We start from the raw sequence: 16,996 nt of genomic DNA, 5'->3' as shown, positions 1-16,996 counted from the left end.
TGTTTCACGTAGCAGCGACAATATTAAAAGAGAAGCCAGTATAGTCTTATTCAAAATTACAATGGATCTGTCATTACAACAGGCAATTTAAAAGCAGTACACACATCTCCGTTACATACAGTATATTTATTTAAAAAAAATTCACATTGGATTTTGCATGTAAATTACATAACCTTTTCCTCTTCAAAGTGCAAAAATCGTGGTTAGTGGTTTCAGCAAGTGGTCCATCAACAAAAAGTCATGAACACAAAGTCCTCCACTTGATTCACCTGCTTGAAATCACGCGCTCTGGTATTTCTGGCTTGCTCAGTCGCCTCCAGAATTCTTTTGTTGTGAAGTAATACATGATGGGATCCAGGCTGCAGTTTAGGCTAGCCAAGCACAGTGTGACAGGGTGGCATATTGAGATCAGTTCCCGTAGGGTGCAGCTGCTCAACGTGTTTGCCTTTGCCAAGAAGTCCAGCGGCATAGTGATGTGATAAGGCGCAAAGCACACTAAGAAGACAATGGTGCAGCCTAGCACCATCCTCAAAGCCCTTCGCTTCTCCCCCTGATCATGAATGGCCCCGGTTGTCTTCATCCGAAGGCTCCCGGCGGTTAAGCAGGTGCAAGCTAGCACCAGAGTAAAAGGGATGATGAAACCGAGGAGTTCCGCAATGATCAAGATAACCCAGGCTGCGGAAGTACTGACCATTTGCATGGGCAGCTCTGAGAAACAGACCATGTCAGCTTCAGGAGGGGCGGTGCTGATCCCCGAGGTCACAAGGTCATCATCAGGGTCCGCGTTTCTCAGTAGAGGGAAGGCCAGACAGGTAAGGCAGACCAAGAGCCAACCCAGGGCGCATATGACCATGTCCACTTTTCGCCTGGAGGCGTTGTACCTCAGCGGTCGCATGATGAGTTCGCAGCGGCGCACGCTCACACACACCAGGAAGTAGATGGAAGCGTACATGTTGACGTACTTTAGATAGAAACAGATCATACAGAGAGCATGGCCAAATGGCCATCTGTTGTTCAGGTAGTAGTAGATCCTCAGAGGCAGGGAAAGAACCTGACAAGTAGGGGTAGGAGAGGTTTGAATAGTCACGTATAGCACGCAAAAGGTGTTATCATTCTTTGTCATTATTATATTTTGGATATATTACATTTTAGAAAGGTATTTGCACTGTTGTGTATATGGCAAGGCCTTGTACACACATAAGTTTGTTTCAAATCTTATACGTTTTTTGTTGATTATCGGTCATGTCACAGTCCATGGAGTCCAATGGGGCTCCGAGCTTTCTTCACACATGAAGATTTTTGGTCGTGATAAATATTGAGCACGTGTAATATAGTCTGACCGACCCATTTTGGATAAATCCACTCCTAACGTACATAAGACTAATGGATAGGACAAACTTATATCATGCCTTTTTATGCTAGCTTCAGTAATACTCTCTTCCAATCCTGTCCCTTTAGGCTACACTGCCACCTATGGGTTAGTACACATCACTACATATAAGACTAGACAGCCGGACATTTGATGTCCTTGCTCGGGAAAGGGCAAAATGGGGAGATTAAAAACTCAGTTATTTTAATGGACTCTATTTTTGTGCAATATGTGCACTCAGGCATAAAAACTACGCAAAACAAAACAAAACAACGAGTTTGGAAGGCATTCTCCAAGGGCCACTACAGTGATCTGTGATAGGGCCAACAATCTTAAATATTGAATAAAGGCCTGTTCAATATTTACGATCAAAAATCTACATGTAAACAGGACATGATTCTAGACCGGTGGCGGAACAGAATCTTTGTATGTGGTGCTCTGTGTTGAGAGTATCACAGCAGACCTCACACATTACGACCAAAACTGTGAAATGCCTGATTTTAAATATTTGTGTGGGATTTGTCACAGATAAAACATCTTTGAAGATTTGAAAAATCCTTACGCGTGTATCAGGCCTGAGATGCAATTTTAATGTCTTTGCTTAGTGAAATTTCTTTTGGTTTTACATCTTTAATACAGACATTAAAAGAAACCCTGACTGTAATGACAAGTTTGCTCTATATGATTTATTTGGATGTTACTAATAACAATGAGATACATTTTTCAAAAATCATTTCCAGTTTAATACATTTTGTAGAAACTTTGTTTGTACGTACGCTGCCATTGTTATTTACGTTGCAACACATTCAGTGCGAAGTGACGTAGAATGCGGCTTAATGCAAAACTGATATAAAGAAAGCGAGGAGCCTCGTAGCATTCCTAAAGAAACAACGTTCGGGAGAGTCACCCTCCCCCACGTCGTGCTCTCATCATTCACCAGACGCATTCAAGAGTTTCGATCGTCCCTTTAGGAACGCTACGGAGGCGTACTGCCTTTCTTTACCCGTTTTGCATTGGGTTTTTTCCGTTGTTTTTAATTGTTATTGTCAAAAGGCAAATTGACAATTTGTTAACAAATCTTGTCAATGTAACAACAAATAAGAAACAACAAAAAATGTGATATACAAACACTCAGCCTTTTCGCATTGCTGCTATTCTACTTCACTATGCACTGAATGTGTTGTGACGTAAACAACAATTGTGGTGTACGTACAGCGCAAATCAAGTTTCCACAAAATGTATTGAACTATTTTAAAAGAATCAACAACCAAATAAATCACATGGAGCTAATTTGTCATTCAAGTCAGTCTTTTTATGGCTTAAAAGATGGTCTACTCAAGGGGTAAAAAATAAGAAAAGTAACTGTACCTGCATCAGATCAGCCACGGCCAGATTCATCATGAACACCACCGCCTTCTTGGTTTCTCGGATGTAAACCCTGAACACCCATAGCGCCACTATGTTCCCCACAAAGCCCGGGACAAGGATGACACTGTACACCACTGCATACATATTGTGCTGATACATCCGCAGCTCCCCTGCGTTTTGGCAACTCCCATTCATTGTTATTATGATCATATATCATGTGGCGTAAACAGGGATACACCGAGGGTAAATTTTGAGTTTGTATCAGGAATGCTGACCATAGTCCATTGGTGGGTATGTATGCATGTCCATGGCAGTCATCAAAAGCAACAAAAACTTCAATATCAGCAAAGAGAAAATGTCCGCGTTCCAAATGCAATCCAGGTCAGTCCTGATGGAAGAAAAAGAAAAGTGGATCACCTTCAATTGGATTTAACTATGTGATGATGGCGCCACACATCAAGAAGGCACATTTCTAGTCAACCCGGATTACTCCGACATCGTTAAGACAAAACATCGACATCAGTGTCATGTATTTACACTGCAAAAACTAACATCTTAAGTAAGATATAATTTCTTAAATTTAACCTGAATTTGTTTATTTTGATTTGACAAGTTATTTTTACTTAAAATAAAATTGTCAGGCAAGATCATTGTGCTTATTTTAAGATACTTATTACTTAATTATCTTATTTGATCAAGCAGGCTTGGCATTGAGTGTTAAAAGACAGTTTTAAGTACTGTGAGGATTAAAACAAGCATTTCCCACATTTTAAGATGACAACTAACCGACATCAAAGGCCCTGACCTGGGGTTTCATGAGTTTTCTTATTTTAAGATTTTGCATAATCTAGTAATAATATAAATGGAAAAAAATACTAGTATGAAAAAAGACGAATGCACTATGGTTCATTCGTTATATTTACTAAGCTCATTTTTGCTTTCACTATCAGCTCAGTGGTCTAGTGGTAGAGTGCCTACCCTCAGACTAGAAGGTTGTGGGTTCAATTCCTGGCTAGGTCATGACAAAGAAAATGGGACTTGTTACCTCCCTGCTTGACACTCAGGCTAAGTTATCCACGTGTAAAAACAATTTTAAGAAAATAGTTCCATTTATTACAGCTTGAAACAAGTCAACATTACTTGTTTTTAGTCTGAAAATACTATTTTCAAGACCGCAGTGGTTGATATAAGCCTAGTATTATTTTATTATTTTTCAAAATCTTACAGGTAAATTTAAGTTAAATTTTCTTTTTCTGTTGGCGGATAATTTAGCTTATTTGAAGTAATAATTTTCTTATTTTACATTTTTTTCTTAAATTTTCTCCAGTCCCTTTTGCAGTGTATGTGTGTGTTCAATTACTTACATATGAAAGCTTTAAAGCGCGCTGCGTGTGTCTATCTGTCAGCCTCTAATGAGAGTTTGTGTTGCACTGAAGACACCCTGTTGAAGAAAAAACGAAACTTACTTGATCGCAGCCAACACACAAGCACATTCACACCCGCCCCAGTCTATGTGCAAAACAGATCTGATAACAGCATGGTTATTTTCAACACATATGCAAAGCCACAGACGCTTTCACACTGCACCTACAACAAAGTCCATGAGCGCATGCATGCCTGTTACAAACATCTCAGTAAAAAGCATTAGCCAATCTATAGACTAGGCAAATGTATTCAGATGTGCGGTGGACCTATCAGACTGTCATATGAGCAACTCCTGGCACCAAAAAACTGCTTATTGTTTATGAGTCATGTCAGAAAAATTATAGGATTGATAAAGATCTATAAAATCAAACTATACCTGCCCATAGGCACCCAAGTTTATTCCCAAGAGATCACTTTGTATAGATGACACTCTTCAGTCCCTCCTCCAAGTGGCTCGATACATTCAGTCATGACTTCGTCTTATCTGTATTTGTGAATTGGCTTGATGATAATTCCATTGACTTAAATGTACCTAAAGAGTTCACAGTGGCTACGTGGATGTTTCATTTCAATCTTGATCATTGTATACAAAATGTATAGCTCTTTACTGATTCTAATTGGAGTATTTCACAGCAGCACAAATGTCACCGCACCTGCCTGAGCTATTTGAATATGTGGAAACTTCCACGGTGATGCACTTCGGAAATATTGGTGGTTCCCAGCAGAACATAGACCACAGACAAGTGGAGCATGCTGAAAATGCTATATTTCTTTATAGTAGCTTTATAATTCTCTGTAATTTCAAAACAGTTTTCCTTAATGGTAAAAAACAAAACAGTCAATAATCATCAAATAGGAAGCGGAAAGGGTTCAATGGCCATCACTTAAAAACATATTCCTTAATAGGGGCTGCCTAATTAAATATCCATAAGGGTGAAATTTGTTTACCTTATTGCATCTTGGTGGACATTTGGATATCACGTGGAAAGATGACTCACTTAGAGTATTGAACCAACTGGGCAATGTGAGGTTCAGATCTCTTCATTTTTTTGTCTTCTATTAAATTTACATACAAAATGACATGCTGTGCATACATATATACAGACGATGCCACATTCTGTAAATGAGAAACTGAATGAATGCGTTGACAAATTTGATTAGCTTGGATGCTAATATCTGTCTATCTACATACTATTACATCCATAATGCTGAGTCAAATGTCAATAATTTTCTCTGGGTAAATTAAGTGTACACAACACTTATATCCTTCCGCATGGACTGTACCAACACAGCATCAGTGTTTAGTGGAAATATGTATGTATGACTGTGACATTACTTTTACGGTCACAAAATGAGTGCGGGGGAAAAAATACACATGCACATTTATTTACGCACACACACACCGCCGCTTGACATAACTCACATTCCTCACACTTGCGAAACAATGCTTTTCCCACGAGGCATTGTGCCACACACCAAGCAAACAGCTGTTGTTAACTCCAAACCTCACACTTTCTCTTCAGAAGTAATATATATAATTAGCAATTTGAGCCCCTCACCTCTCTCTGTCTTCCATTTTGACGCCATGTTGCGAGAAGAGGAAACAGAAGGTCTAACCATCAACTGCATCCTTTCGTCATTCTATCATTCACTTTCCATGTTTGTTTCGATTGTTCATACTTTGGTCTGAAGTTTGATTTTGTTCAGATATCACCATTTCCTGTTGCTATGGTCTAACAATGTCCTCTTTATCTCTCTCTGCCTTTGTCTCACTTGTCTATGTGCCCCAAAAGCTTTTCGGCCCACACGGAGCTTCCTGTACGTGAAGTGGGTGTGCTTCATAAGAATTTGTAACACATTGTCTCTTCAAGGGCACTTAAAAAAATTTTTTTATTGACGTCTATAAAACCAGGGGAAATGGAAACTAAAGATGACTTGATATTTTCTGATTACAGTTCTATCACATTTTTGTTTTTAAATAGAAATCATTAAACTATGATGTGCTTCAAGTTGAAGGGGGGGGGGGGCATTTCTGGTAAAATCAGAAATTCCTGTACAATGTGTTGCATCTTGAGCGTATTCAATTGGTTCCAGCCTTTAACTTGAGCAACACTGTGAGTGCTCAAAAGTGGGTAGATCAGATAAAGGCGTTTTTGGTTTTGCACAGCTGCTACCAACTGTCAACAGCTTTGATAAGAGGAAGTGGACGTTTGAGATCAATTTAATACAATCTACACATAATGAATGGCCATAACATTATAGCAACCTGGACTGTGAAAGGAGGGCAAGAGCGAAGAGTGATATTATTTAAAATAAGTTTATCTTTGTGTTTGCAGTTTGCAGTGGTGTGCAAACACAACTTCTGCGGTCTGTGTAGTGTGAAACTAATCTTTTGTACTAGTTTCTATTATAATTCATATTCAAATTCTAAGAGGCAGACACAAGATTTGCTTCTGGTCAGCGCAGACAATTTTATTAGTATTTACTGTTAAATTTCTGTTCTCTGTTCAATAAAGTTTGTGCAATAACACAAAAACTGGGGTATTTTGTAGATATAACAATAAATGTGAAGCCACATTTTGATGTAACTATATTAGCAGCGCCCTCCTTAAATGCGCCAAGTTGGTCCATTTAAGAGATAGATAGATTTAAGGAGGGCATGATATGTTGGTGCCGCCAACATAACAAGGCACCACAGAACAAATCTAAAGTCCATGAGTAACTCACTCACCATAACGCTAAATTAAGAGCCACTCGCCGCAGAGCCCATCATACGTGGGAATCACCTGGAGCTGTAAGTCCATGCACCTTTCTTTTTCTTCTTGGTCATAGGCTCCTGTGTTGTCTCATCACTGGGCGTTTCTCCGTTGCAAAGGAACTTTCTAAATTTGTCAGTTTTTTACTCATTTTGATAACATGTCTATTAGCATCAGCTGACTGAGACAATTAGCATCTTGACATGCGTCAAGAGTCCGTCGTAAACAAAGACAATCCGGTCACTTTTCAAAATAAATTATTTTTAAGCCTGGCTAATCAATTAACCCTAAGTATTGTAAGTTTTTTATTCTTTCAACTGTGCAGTACTGGTCCGTGGCCCGGTGGTTGGGGACCACTGCACTAAGGCGCTTGTATGGGACTTCCGACTTCCGTGTGTCACACAACTGCGCTGTTTCCGGTTGCTGTTTCCGGGTGCTGTTTGTGGGCCACGTCCCATTTCTTGCGCTTCCGCCCTTGTGCCCCGAGATTGCGCGTTCCCATCGATGGGTGTAGTGTGTCTGTCTCAGTTCTCCGGAGCATTTCAGAGAGCTGAGACACGTTTGGGGACGCAGGGGTGGAGGTGCGAGTGTTGGGATGCCTGTGTGTCGCAGCAGTAGCTGGAAACGGCGTGGGTGTGTGACTTATGGAAGTCGGAAGTCCGTGGCATCTACCCCATTGGCAGATTTAGACTAGGACTGCTTGCAAGTGCTGTGCTTGTTGTTGGTATTCCAAACAGAATGTTTGGAGTGTCTACTGGTTGAAGGTTCTGGTGATCACGCGGAAGAGAAGCTCTCTGGCCATGCAGGTATACCAGCAGCCAACAGGTTCTCGTCTCTCCTATTTTGTGCTGTCAAAAAAGTCTGTGATTATGATTATCGTCAGCTGTTCTGCTTCTGGTGCTGGAACTCCTCGGCTATTAGGATTGCACTTCATTGGAAGGCAAGTTGGCTTTTTTTGATTACCTCAATCATATCCCAAAACGTATAAATAAGTTTTTAATACTTTTTCCTTCACTCCCAAAAACATATATATATATGTTTGTTTGTTTTTATGTTAGAGCACAGAGAAGGTTTGATGCTGCTTTTGACCTGGATAGGTCGCTTAAAGCAATGGTAGTTATTACAAAAAAAAAGGGCTAGCAGGTGGCAGCAGAGTATAAGAGATAGGTTCCATGTTTTTATAGCAATATAACAATATTCTGTGGGCCTTGCAAAATCTGTCAAAATCCAGTAAAACAGCGGGGAGCTAAGGGGATTACTTCAGTAAAATTGACTGGGAGCGAATGAGTTACCCATCCCCACTACTATCAGCATATGTCATGGGCCGTGGGGTTCTTTTAGACATTCTACAGTTTGCCATCACTGCTAGCCCTTTTTTTAAATATATATATCAATACACACACAAACACACAAAGATTCCAAAGTTAATCTTTGTAAAAGTACGTTTGTGATAGAGCTTAGATTGCGTAACCAAATGTTTTGGCCAGAAATTGTAGCTAAGCAAGAGCTTTATTTACAAATTTAAAAAAGTCATTACTATAAACATACATTTCCATTTAGGCAATGAGAGATTGACATAAGACTCAAACATCTGCTTGTAATGTGCAACCATGTCTTGTGAAACTTTTGCTGATAGAACATTCTCTCAGCCGGGTGGATTTAAGGTCGGAGAATGTTCGGGTCAGTTTGTTCGTCTTGATGTTGATCTTTTACCCTCACAAGATGTTTTAGTTTAGCTAGGTCACTACTTCTCTCATTTGGAAGAGCTACTCTCAAAGCTCAACAATCTGTGCATTGCAGGATGCTGCGAGCTGACCAAAGAGGATGTGAAAGAGGAACGCCTACTCAGGTGCAACCTGAACTCTGCTGTTAGGAAGTAGTAGAGCAGTGGATTAAGGCAGCAGCTCAGGCTGGCCAGACACAAGGACACGGGGTGGAACTGGCGCACGGCCACCCTGGTGGCACACTCAGACACTAAGTCCTGCTGCACCATCAGATAGAGCAGGAAATTGATGTGGTACGGGGCAAAACACAGCAGGAAGACCAAGGAGCAACTCAGCACCATCCTCAGGGCGCGCCGCTTCTCCCCATTGGCCTGCTGCTTCTCTTGGTTCTTTTCTGCGCGGGTGGACGAGGGGAGTCGACTCCGCGTGGTGGGACTCAGAGTCAAATTGCTCGAAACCTGGTCTTTCTTCTGGTAGAGGGAGCGGCTGATGCAGATGGAGCTCGAACTGATGCAAGCCAGAGGAATCAAGAAACCAAACAGCTCAGCGAGCACCATTAAGGTGACAGCCAGAGGGAGGGGAACATGACGTATGGGCAAGTCTTTAAAACAGCGGACTTGAGTTGTGTTCGTTTTGGACGACTCCCTGAATCCACTGACGCTGGAGGTCGGAGATGTCACGCTGAGCGTTAAGTAAGTTGTGGGCTGCTGGGTTAAGGTGACATTCAGAAAGGATGACTTGTTTAATAGGAGAGGTGAGTCAGAGGTGCTGGCACGCATGAGGATGAAGGGCGAGCAAGCCAGCGCGACAAGCAACCACACCAACATACTGATCACGAGGTCGTAGCGGCTCCTCCACCTTCGAGTCGAGAAAGGGTCAAGCAGGAAGACACATCTCTGTACACTGATGCACATCTGAGATTAAAAAAAACAAACAAACAGGCAAATTAATCTTATAAAGCCAAATGTATCATAATAAATACAAGACATTTTGACTATTTCATGAGTATAATATTTTTTCCCCCATTAAAACCCTGACGTATATGATCTGACACATGCATTGCACGGATAATCCAGTAGAGGGCAGTATCACCCATCTGATGGCTTTTCCAGTGACCTTGCAAGATCGCCCCAATTGAGAAAGGAGAGACACCTATAGTTATTAATAGTGGGAATTTTTTTTTAGGATTTTGGGAAATACCTATATGTTTTATATGTCTGTTTATTCATATATTTGTGACTGTTATAAATGTATGAATTTAAAGCAGTATGACTGGATGTATGAAATATGACACAAATCAAAAGTCATGTGGAAGTTGATTAAAAAAAAAAGTTTGTCTGTTCAAAAGGACCAATAAATACTCTATTTACCAAGAATCTGAATTTTCTCTAATAGATTTCATGGTTCAAGATTTTATAGGGTTAAAAAGACAACTCGAAAAATGCATTTGACGATTGATTTTTAAGGGGATTTATCAGAGGGCAAAAAATGCTTTTAATTGTTTGTATACAAATAGTTGTGTGTTTGGAGTGCCTGGGGTATTATACATATAGGTTAAGAGGAAAAACGAAAATGTATTGTATAGACATTTACCTGTACCTTGAGATTGTGAAAAAGACTCTCGAAAAAGATGTACTTTCCTTTCAATGTCATATTTAATGCCTATTGTTGCAAATCTATAAAATATGGTTGTTTTCACATAATTGCCAGAGCCAACAGCAATACACGGCGATCCCGCTGGGCGAGCCATCTCGTCCGGGAGGTTGAAAGTGTGGTGAAAGTCACTGGAAATCGCCAGTTTGCACTGTACTCCATTGTTGATTAAGTCGTCATGATTATAGTATCCAGCAACAAAGGTAAAAGTACAGATAAAAAGGAAAAGGCCCAAGCCCGTTTGTCATTACCCTCCACCTGCGGCGGTGCCACGGCCATCGGGCCAGGTGACCGCAGAGGGAGCCTCGGCTGCGTCATCCCCCCCACCCCAATATCGGTGCGATAAATATCGGGCCGATAGTTACATTATAAGTATGTTCCACACATGTGCTTTCAGTGTGCCGAGATTGCAGGTAGGTACAGCCTCCCTGTTTATGTCAGAGCCCTGTGTAGTTTTGAAAAGTAACACTAAAAAACAATTTTCACAACTCACTGTGAATCATAGCAAGTACAGATAAATGTAGAAGTAGAAATATGTTTATCATTAGGCTCAGCACATGTGCAGCAGTGCAAGGTAGGCATTTCCAGTTTTCTGTACTTCTAAATAAATAAATAAATACAATAATAAAATACAAATTACAATGCAGATAATACTTTAATTTGAGCAGCGAGGAGAGATAACACATTGTAACATATGATGGTTGCACTGGCTCATTAAACTTACCGCAGCTCATGCAAGAAGGCAAGACACAGTCCTCAAAGCTTGACTGCATTACCAATTTTCCCCCAGTAGAGGGTACTACTAGACTATGAAGCAATCATGGGGAGTTGGAATACAGTTTATCGTTGGATGTGAACTGAAAATGTGAGGAGGTTACCCAAGAATATGCCACCATCAAAGCAGCTTTTGTAGCTGACTTATTGATGTAGTATTTTTTGGTCCTCGAGAGCCCCTATCCGGCCTGTTTTCCATGTTTCTCTCCACTAACACACCTGGTTCATGATCAGGATCGTTATCAGGCTTCTGCAAAGCTTGCTGATTAGCTGATCATTAGATTCAGCTGTGCTGCAGCAGAGAAACATGGAAAACAGGCTGGATAGGGGCTCTCGAGGACCGAACTTGAGCACCCCTGCTCTACGGAATAGGTAACAACTAGTAAATCAGGCGTGCGTGGCATAGATAAGCTTTTTAGAAGCTATTTTTAGGGTACATGTAATATTTGAGTGCTTGTTCACAAGAAATTGTGGAACCCGCCTTTTTCTAAAAATGTGTCTGTGAGCAAGCCGTTCTCTACTTCTGACACACTGTTACATAACAATGGGAGGAACCCAACTTACAATACATAATAACTGCCACCCGTTGACTTATCCAGATTTGTATCTTTGTTCATCTACCTATATGCCAGCAACTTTTAGTGATATGCATAATAAGTGAACACTCTTCCGCTCGATGGCAGAAAGTACAATTAAGCCGTGTACGTATGTTTCCCTCATACAACAGAATGGTATCTCTGTGTTCAACTAAGCAGACCTTGAAATTTTGAGACAAGACCATCATTATTCCTGTTTTGTTGGAATCTGTTTTTGTGGAGCTGTGCCGTAAGATTATTTTTTAATATAGAATATTTGCCTTGGTTTAAAAAAAAAAAAGGTTGGGAAATACAACACACTCACTCCATATAGCAATAATAGAATTCTGTGATTTAATCCAGCCAGTCATTCAAAGAAAGTTAAAGGTACTGTTTGACGGATTTGTTTTGGCCTGTTTGGGACGTGTATGGAGCCATGGAGGCAAGCTGCTATCATTGGCATATGCAAATTTCGCTGTGCTAAATCCCCCGCTCCTGATTGGTGGACTGGTACCACGGACGTGTTAGGAGTTTGATTCCTGTGTCTTGTTTGCATATGCAAATTTGGCTAATTGGTGGACTGGTTTCACGCTCGCTCCCGTTTGGCTGCTTTCTTCGGCTCCCTCGAGCTCAGTTTTGAATGTTGTGTTTACAAACAGCAACGAAAATCCATCGGACAGTACCTAATGCACTATATAGGTGTAGGAGTGTAATTTGCTGCTTACCAAGAATCCGATGGCTGCATACATGTTGAGATATTTAAGGTAGAAGCAGAGCAAGCAGATACTGTGTCCAAATGGCCATGTATGTGTCAAATAATAATAAATCCTTAATGGCAGAGAGAGGATGTGAATCAGATCTGCTAAGGCAAGATTTATCATGAAGATCACCGTTTTGGTCTTCCTCCTGTCATGCAGAAGAACAAACATGAGAGAAGTGTATTGTCCAACTTGTAGTGTGTGCGTGTGTGTGTGTGTGTGTGTACCTAATGTGTCTACAGAGGACCCACAGAGCCATGGTGTTGAGCAGCAGCCCTGGGAAGAAGAGCAACAGGTAGAAGTATGTGTACAGCTTGTCCATGTGCTCCTCCCATTCAGTCATGTTGTGGCCACATGATGAGTTAACTTGGGACCCGTGCACTGATTGGGATGTATTCAAGGTCATTCCCACTGTCATAGAAAACAACAAAGCAATCCAACAGTTATTGCCTGGAGTCTAAGCTTTTACCCTGGTATTAGTAGACATATTCAGCAAAAGAGATACAGTATGTCACTTGTATGTGTATATTTTAATGTTTTGTTTTCCCAGAAACGGTCATAATTTGAATAATCAGATTTTTTGGGGGACAAATTATGATTAATTTATTGGGGCCAAATACAGTTACCTCAATACAATTGAATAGAAGATCTTGCCGAGGATTCCAAATTCAAGATGGCGGCTAGTTCGGCACTAATTACCACTCCAAAAAACGAAAACTTCTGCTAAAAGAAATTCCACTGACATATGTAAAGTGTCTGTGTGGTTTTAAATGCAAGGATAGACATAAAGTGATTTAAAAGAAAATACAAACTGAATACTAATAAAGCATCTAAGTTCCCCTCCCTGCTCTCACTGTACCATCAACCAAAAGACAGATAGTCAACTAATGTGTTTTATATGCATTGAGACATGCTTAGAAACTGATACATTAATCCAACTTACATCATTAAAGGATAGAACATTTAGCTTACCTTAGCATGGCACTCGGTTGCCCACAGACCAACCCCCCCCCCATCGTTTTATACCCATTAGCAGGGTTGGTGAATCCAGGTCCAGAAAATTAAAACCCTGAAAGAGTTTGGCTTTAACTACAGGTGCTTCTACTCAACAGGTGGAGATAAACTCGTTTACTTGACAGTTGGGGAGAAGCACCTGTGGCTAAAGCCAAACTGTGGTAGTTTTTTTTACTTTCTGGACCAGGATTCCCCAACTCTGCACACACACGCACAAACTAGACCAGGGTTTCCCAACTTTTATTGAGCCAAGACGTATAATTTACATCACAAAAAAATCTCTTTACAAAATGATTCACAAAAACTTGGTGTACAGGTTATTCAGTCATGATTGTTCTGCCATTTAATGTATGTGGTTGACGTAGATAAATTAACATCTCTCATGGTACACTTATGTGCCACGGCACACTGGCTGAGCTAGACAATAGCATATAGGCTTTAATATTAAAGAAAACGTTGCATGAGCTTATTTCTCTCATTTCGATAAAAAAAGGGAAGTGGCAGGTCTACTGTTTGACCACATGTAGTGTTTCATAGCTTGAAAAAAAAAAAACTTAGCCCATGCCTACCTGGCAACTTGTTTGAACAGTAAATGCAGCACACAAAATTTTGCCTGGTAATGATTACAATGCGTTGGTATTGAGCAAATATGTAATATGGTTATATTAATATAACGTTTCAACTTTCAACGTACTCTTCTTTGCAATTTTCTAGATTGCTAAAAAAATAACACTGCAAATAATAATAATAATAATAAAATATAAAGATCTCTAAAATGTTGGTGACTTGCACACATTCATTATATTAGAAAGACTGTTGAACATCATTGCGTGCACGATATATGTGAGAAACTAAACACTATGTCTAATGTATGAGGATGTACCATTAAATAGCCTGTGCCGACTCACATGTGTGTGGCATTGCTTGAGCCACACACATTCTAGCCCGTGTGTTTGAAAAGGAAATCCACAAGTTCAGCTATTTTAATAATGAAATCATTGACATTATTTAACATTTAACAAAGAAAATAAATGAACAAGAACACATATCAGAGATTTAAAATGGAAATTAAAAATATATATATATTTTTTTACGTGTTTTTCACTTCACATGGGACACTGCCTCCTCTTGCCTGCCCTAACCGCAAGTTCCCTCATTCACATTCTTACATATAGAGTCTTCAGTAAACACACTATGGATGCATTTTCTTTAAAGTAGGAAGAACTGGATTACTCAAATCAGGCAATCGGTAGGCTACATAAATAACCATGGGACAAATTGGAGTCTTCAGTTTATCTAACATGTATTTTTTGTAATGAGGGACTTCATGGTCTGTTGTGCAAGAAATATTAGAGATCAATAAATACTTCAATAAATGTGAATGTATAGCTCCGATATTTTCTTCAAGCATCACCTGCGAATTTGATATCAAGAACACTAATATCCTAGTCTTCTAAATCACAAGTTTGCATAGCAATGGTTAATGCAGGAAACAGCAGCCATCAAGCAGAGACACCTCCCTTCCTTTTGAGGCCCAACAAGGAGGATCACAATTGATGAGAGATGGTGACCTTATTTTTATCATTTATCCTTTAATACAGTGTCCCAGTCAAGATTGCTTCATGCCTGGGTAACACTGGACACAAACAACTGAAGTATGATTGAAGTGTCTCAAACAAGTAATCACAGTTTTTGCTGTATGCCAATTGTGATTGGTATAGAGTGACCAATGAACAAGACCTAAAAAACAAACAAACTTGAAGACAGTAATGCTGTAAACCGCAACAGTGCCATTACCTTGTAGTTTGTCCTCTCTCTATGGGCACAAAGAGGTCATATCAGACCAAGGTGTGACCACCAGCAGCAGTGTGTGCTCCATGCGACTGTTTTGGCTTCGCACTCCCCTGTAAACAGTTAACTGACACACGGTAGTACTGTGGGTTCAAGGTGCCAACCTCCTTGCAGCTGTAAAAGCACGTCACGTGGGCATACAGTTTGTGTTTGAATGTTCGCCACTCTCTGGCTCAAATATGCTTTGTTTGTTTTTTTCCTGATACAAGAAGGGGAAGTGGTTACCTCATTGCAACGCCACTCAGAACTTGCACAAAACTGTGAAACAGGATCAGTGTCAGAGCACATTAGAGGTCAGCAAATTCTGCCGCTCAATAAATGTTTGATAGTATTTTTTTGTCAACAACTAATACACAAATAGGGCCTACATGTCTTGCACCAAAACATATGCTCACATACCTCACATTGAAGAAAAAAAATGTGAGCGCACGCCCTCTTACACTCATGCAAATGCACATTCAACCGTTTACTGAACAATAAAGTTGCATTTAATCAGTGAATGTCAGAGGAAAATAGTACATTGAAATAAATGTAACACGTGCAGTTATAGGCCTATCTATTTACTAGGGTTTTCATATTTAGACTATTAAGTATAATAAAATTTAACATTTTATTTAATACTGTTTTATTATTCAATATCAGCATAATTGCCGTAAAGGTACAGAATACTCACAGTACGCGTGAGTGATCCCAAACCGTTGTACTGTTCTCATTAAATCTCTAGAGGTCCTCATTGGACAGCATGACGACCACATGCCGAAGAGCTGCTTGGAATTGTTTGACACACTTGTTGTCCTCAGTTGAATTGTAGTGGCCTCCACTTGCAAATATCTCGGTTGGGCTTTGCATTTGAGAAACCTGTCCCACTGCACTTGCTAATTGCCAGCAAATGTGGCTAGGTGGTGCTATAGCTGTTCCAGAGTGATCTCTCTGGCAAAATCATAATTGCACCAGCAAAGTAAGTGAAACCTGTCGCTTGAAAATTGCCATGGATAGCCTACCAACAATTCAGTTGTCTTTAGTAGCTTTATGACCCCAAAAATAAAAAAGGAAACGGAGACACTGGAGCTGTCCAAAAATACAGTAGCTCTTTGCAGTGTCATCATTATCAACCTGCTCACACTAGAGTTCAAAGTAACACAGTGCAGCTTGTGTGCACATCCTATACTGCAGTTTCTCAACCTTTATTAAGCCATGACACCTATTTTACATTAAAATGAATCTCATGACATCACCAAACAAAAATATCACAAAAAGTATCGATGAATACTGAAATAATGTTAATGACACCATCTCAATTTACTCACAAATTTATTTATTCAGCGTGAGACTGTTTAGTTGAACACAAAGCTATTATTCTTTTCTATAAATGACAACAGGTACTTATGTTAACTGTACCCTCTCCAATCATGCGGGAGAGCATTATTGTTTTCCTGTAGCTATATGTCACTGGCATAGATAGTTATTTGTAGTAAATAAAAATCTTTTTCAAACCAATTAAGTAGAATTGGATAATTTCTCGTGACACGCTCGACGTGACACAAATGTTAGGAATCCCTGCTGTACTGTATGACATAGGCTTTATTTAGGCCTGTAACAAAAGTTAAAGCTGTGTTTGAGCTTGTAACTTTTTGTAAGACTTTATATATTCAAATAAAACACTATTGTTGGCTTGCCAACCGTTACTATGCCAACAGTTCTCCACTCAATAAAGTATTTGTTTCTACCT

General features: G+C 40.0%; 2 protein-coding genes across 3 annotated transcripts; both read right to left on the bottom strand.

The window, feature by feature from the left end:
* Positions 1 to 265: 265 nt before the first annotated feature.
* Positions 266 to 5,927, bottom strand: gpr174 (G protein-coupled receptor 174). The gene is made up of 4 exons (XM_086085275.1): positions 5,722 to 5,927; positions 4,102 to 4,178; positions 2,738 to 3,125; positions 266 to 1,051 (listed from the first exon to the last, which is right to left on the bottom strand). Exons 3-4 carry the CDS (start codon positions 2,945 to 2,947, stop codon positions 266 to 268), a joined length of 996 nt encoding a protein of 331 aa, XP_085941401.1. The 5' UTR covers positions 2,948 to 3,125; positions 4,102 to 4,178; positions 5,722 to 5,927.
* A 2,481-nt stretch (positions 5,928 to 8,408) lies between these two features.
* On the bottom strand, positions 8,409 to 16,459 carry p2ry10 (P2Y receptor family member 10). Of its 2 annotated transcripts, none has more exons than XM_086085388.1 (4): positions 15,214 to 16,459; positions 12,630 to 12,813; positions 12,370 to 12,550; positions 8,409 to 9,556 (listed from the first exon to the last, which is right to left on the bottom strand). In XM_086085388.1, exons 2-4 carry the CDS (start codon positions 12,806 to 12,808, stop codon positions 8,672 to 8,674), a joined length of 1,245 nt encoding a protein of 414 aa, XP_085941514.1. In that variant the 5' UTR covers positions 12,809 to 12,813; positions 15,214 to 16,459; the 3' UTR covers positions 8,409 to 8,671. The 2 variants fall into 2 exon arrangements, with proteins under 2 accessions (XP_085941514.1, XP_085941515.1); XM_086085389.1 differs by having other exon boundaries at positions 12,630 to 12,678.
* Between the last annotated feature and the right edge of the window lie 537 nt (positions 16,460 to 16,996).

Source organism: Leptonotus elevatus, chromosome 9, assembly GCF_054856555.1.
Source record: "Leptonotus elevatus isolate MCC_2025b chromosome 9, RoL_Lele_1.0, whole genome shotgun sequence".
Lineage (NCBI taxonomy): Eukaryota > Metazoa > Chordata > Actinopteri > Syngnathiformes > Syngnathidae > Leptonotus > Leptonotus elevatus.
Note: the sequence above shows the minus strand (reverse complement) of the source record. Positions and strands in the feature narration are given on the sequence as shown.

Bases quoted from the DNA above. Each gene is read 5' to 3' on its own strand.
- p2ry10 (XM_086085388.1), bottom strand. From the start codon at position 12,808: ATGACCTTGAATACATCCCAATCAGTGCACGGGTCCCAAGTTAACTCA. The intron at 12,551-12,629 runs GTACACACACAC...TCTGCATGACAG, and splicing joins GTCCTCTGTAGACACATTAG to GAGGAAGACCAAAACGGTGA. The intron at 9,557-12,369 runs GTAAGCAGCAAA...TTTTAATCTCAG, and splicing joins ATGCAGCCATCGGATTCTTG to ATGTGCATCAGTGTACAGAG.
- gpr174 (XM_086085275.1), bottom strand. From the start codon at position 2,947: ATGATCATAATAACAATGAATGGGAGTTGCCAAAACGCAGGGGAGCTG. The intron at 1,052-2,737 runs GTACAGTTACTT...CCTACTTGTCAG, and splicing joins CCGTGGCTGATCTGATGCAG to GTTCTTTCCCTGCCTCTGAG.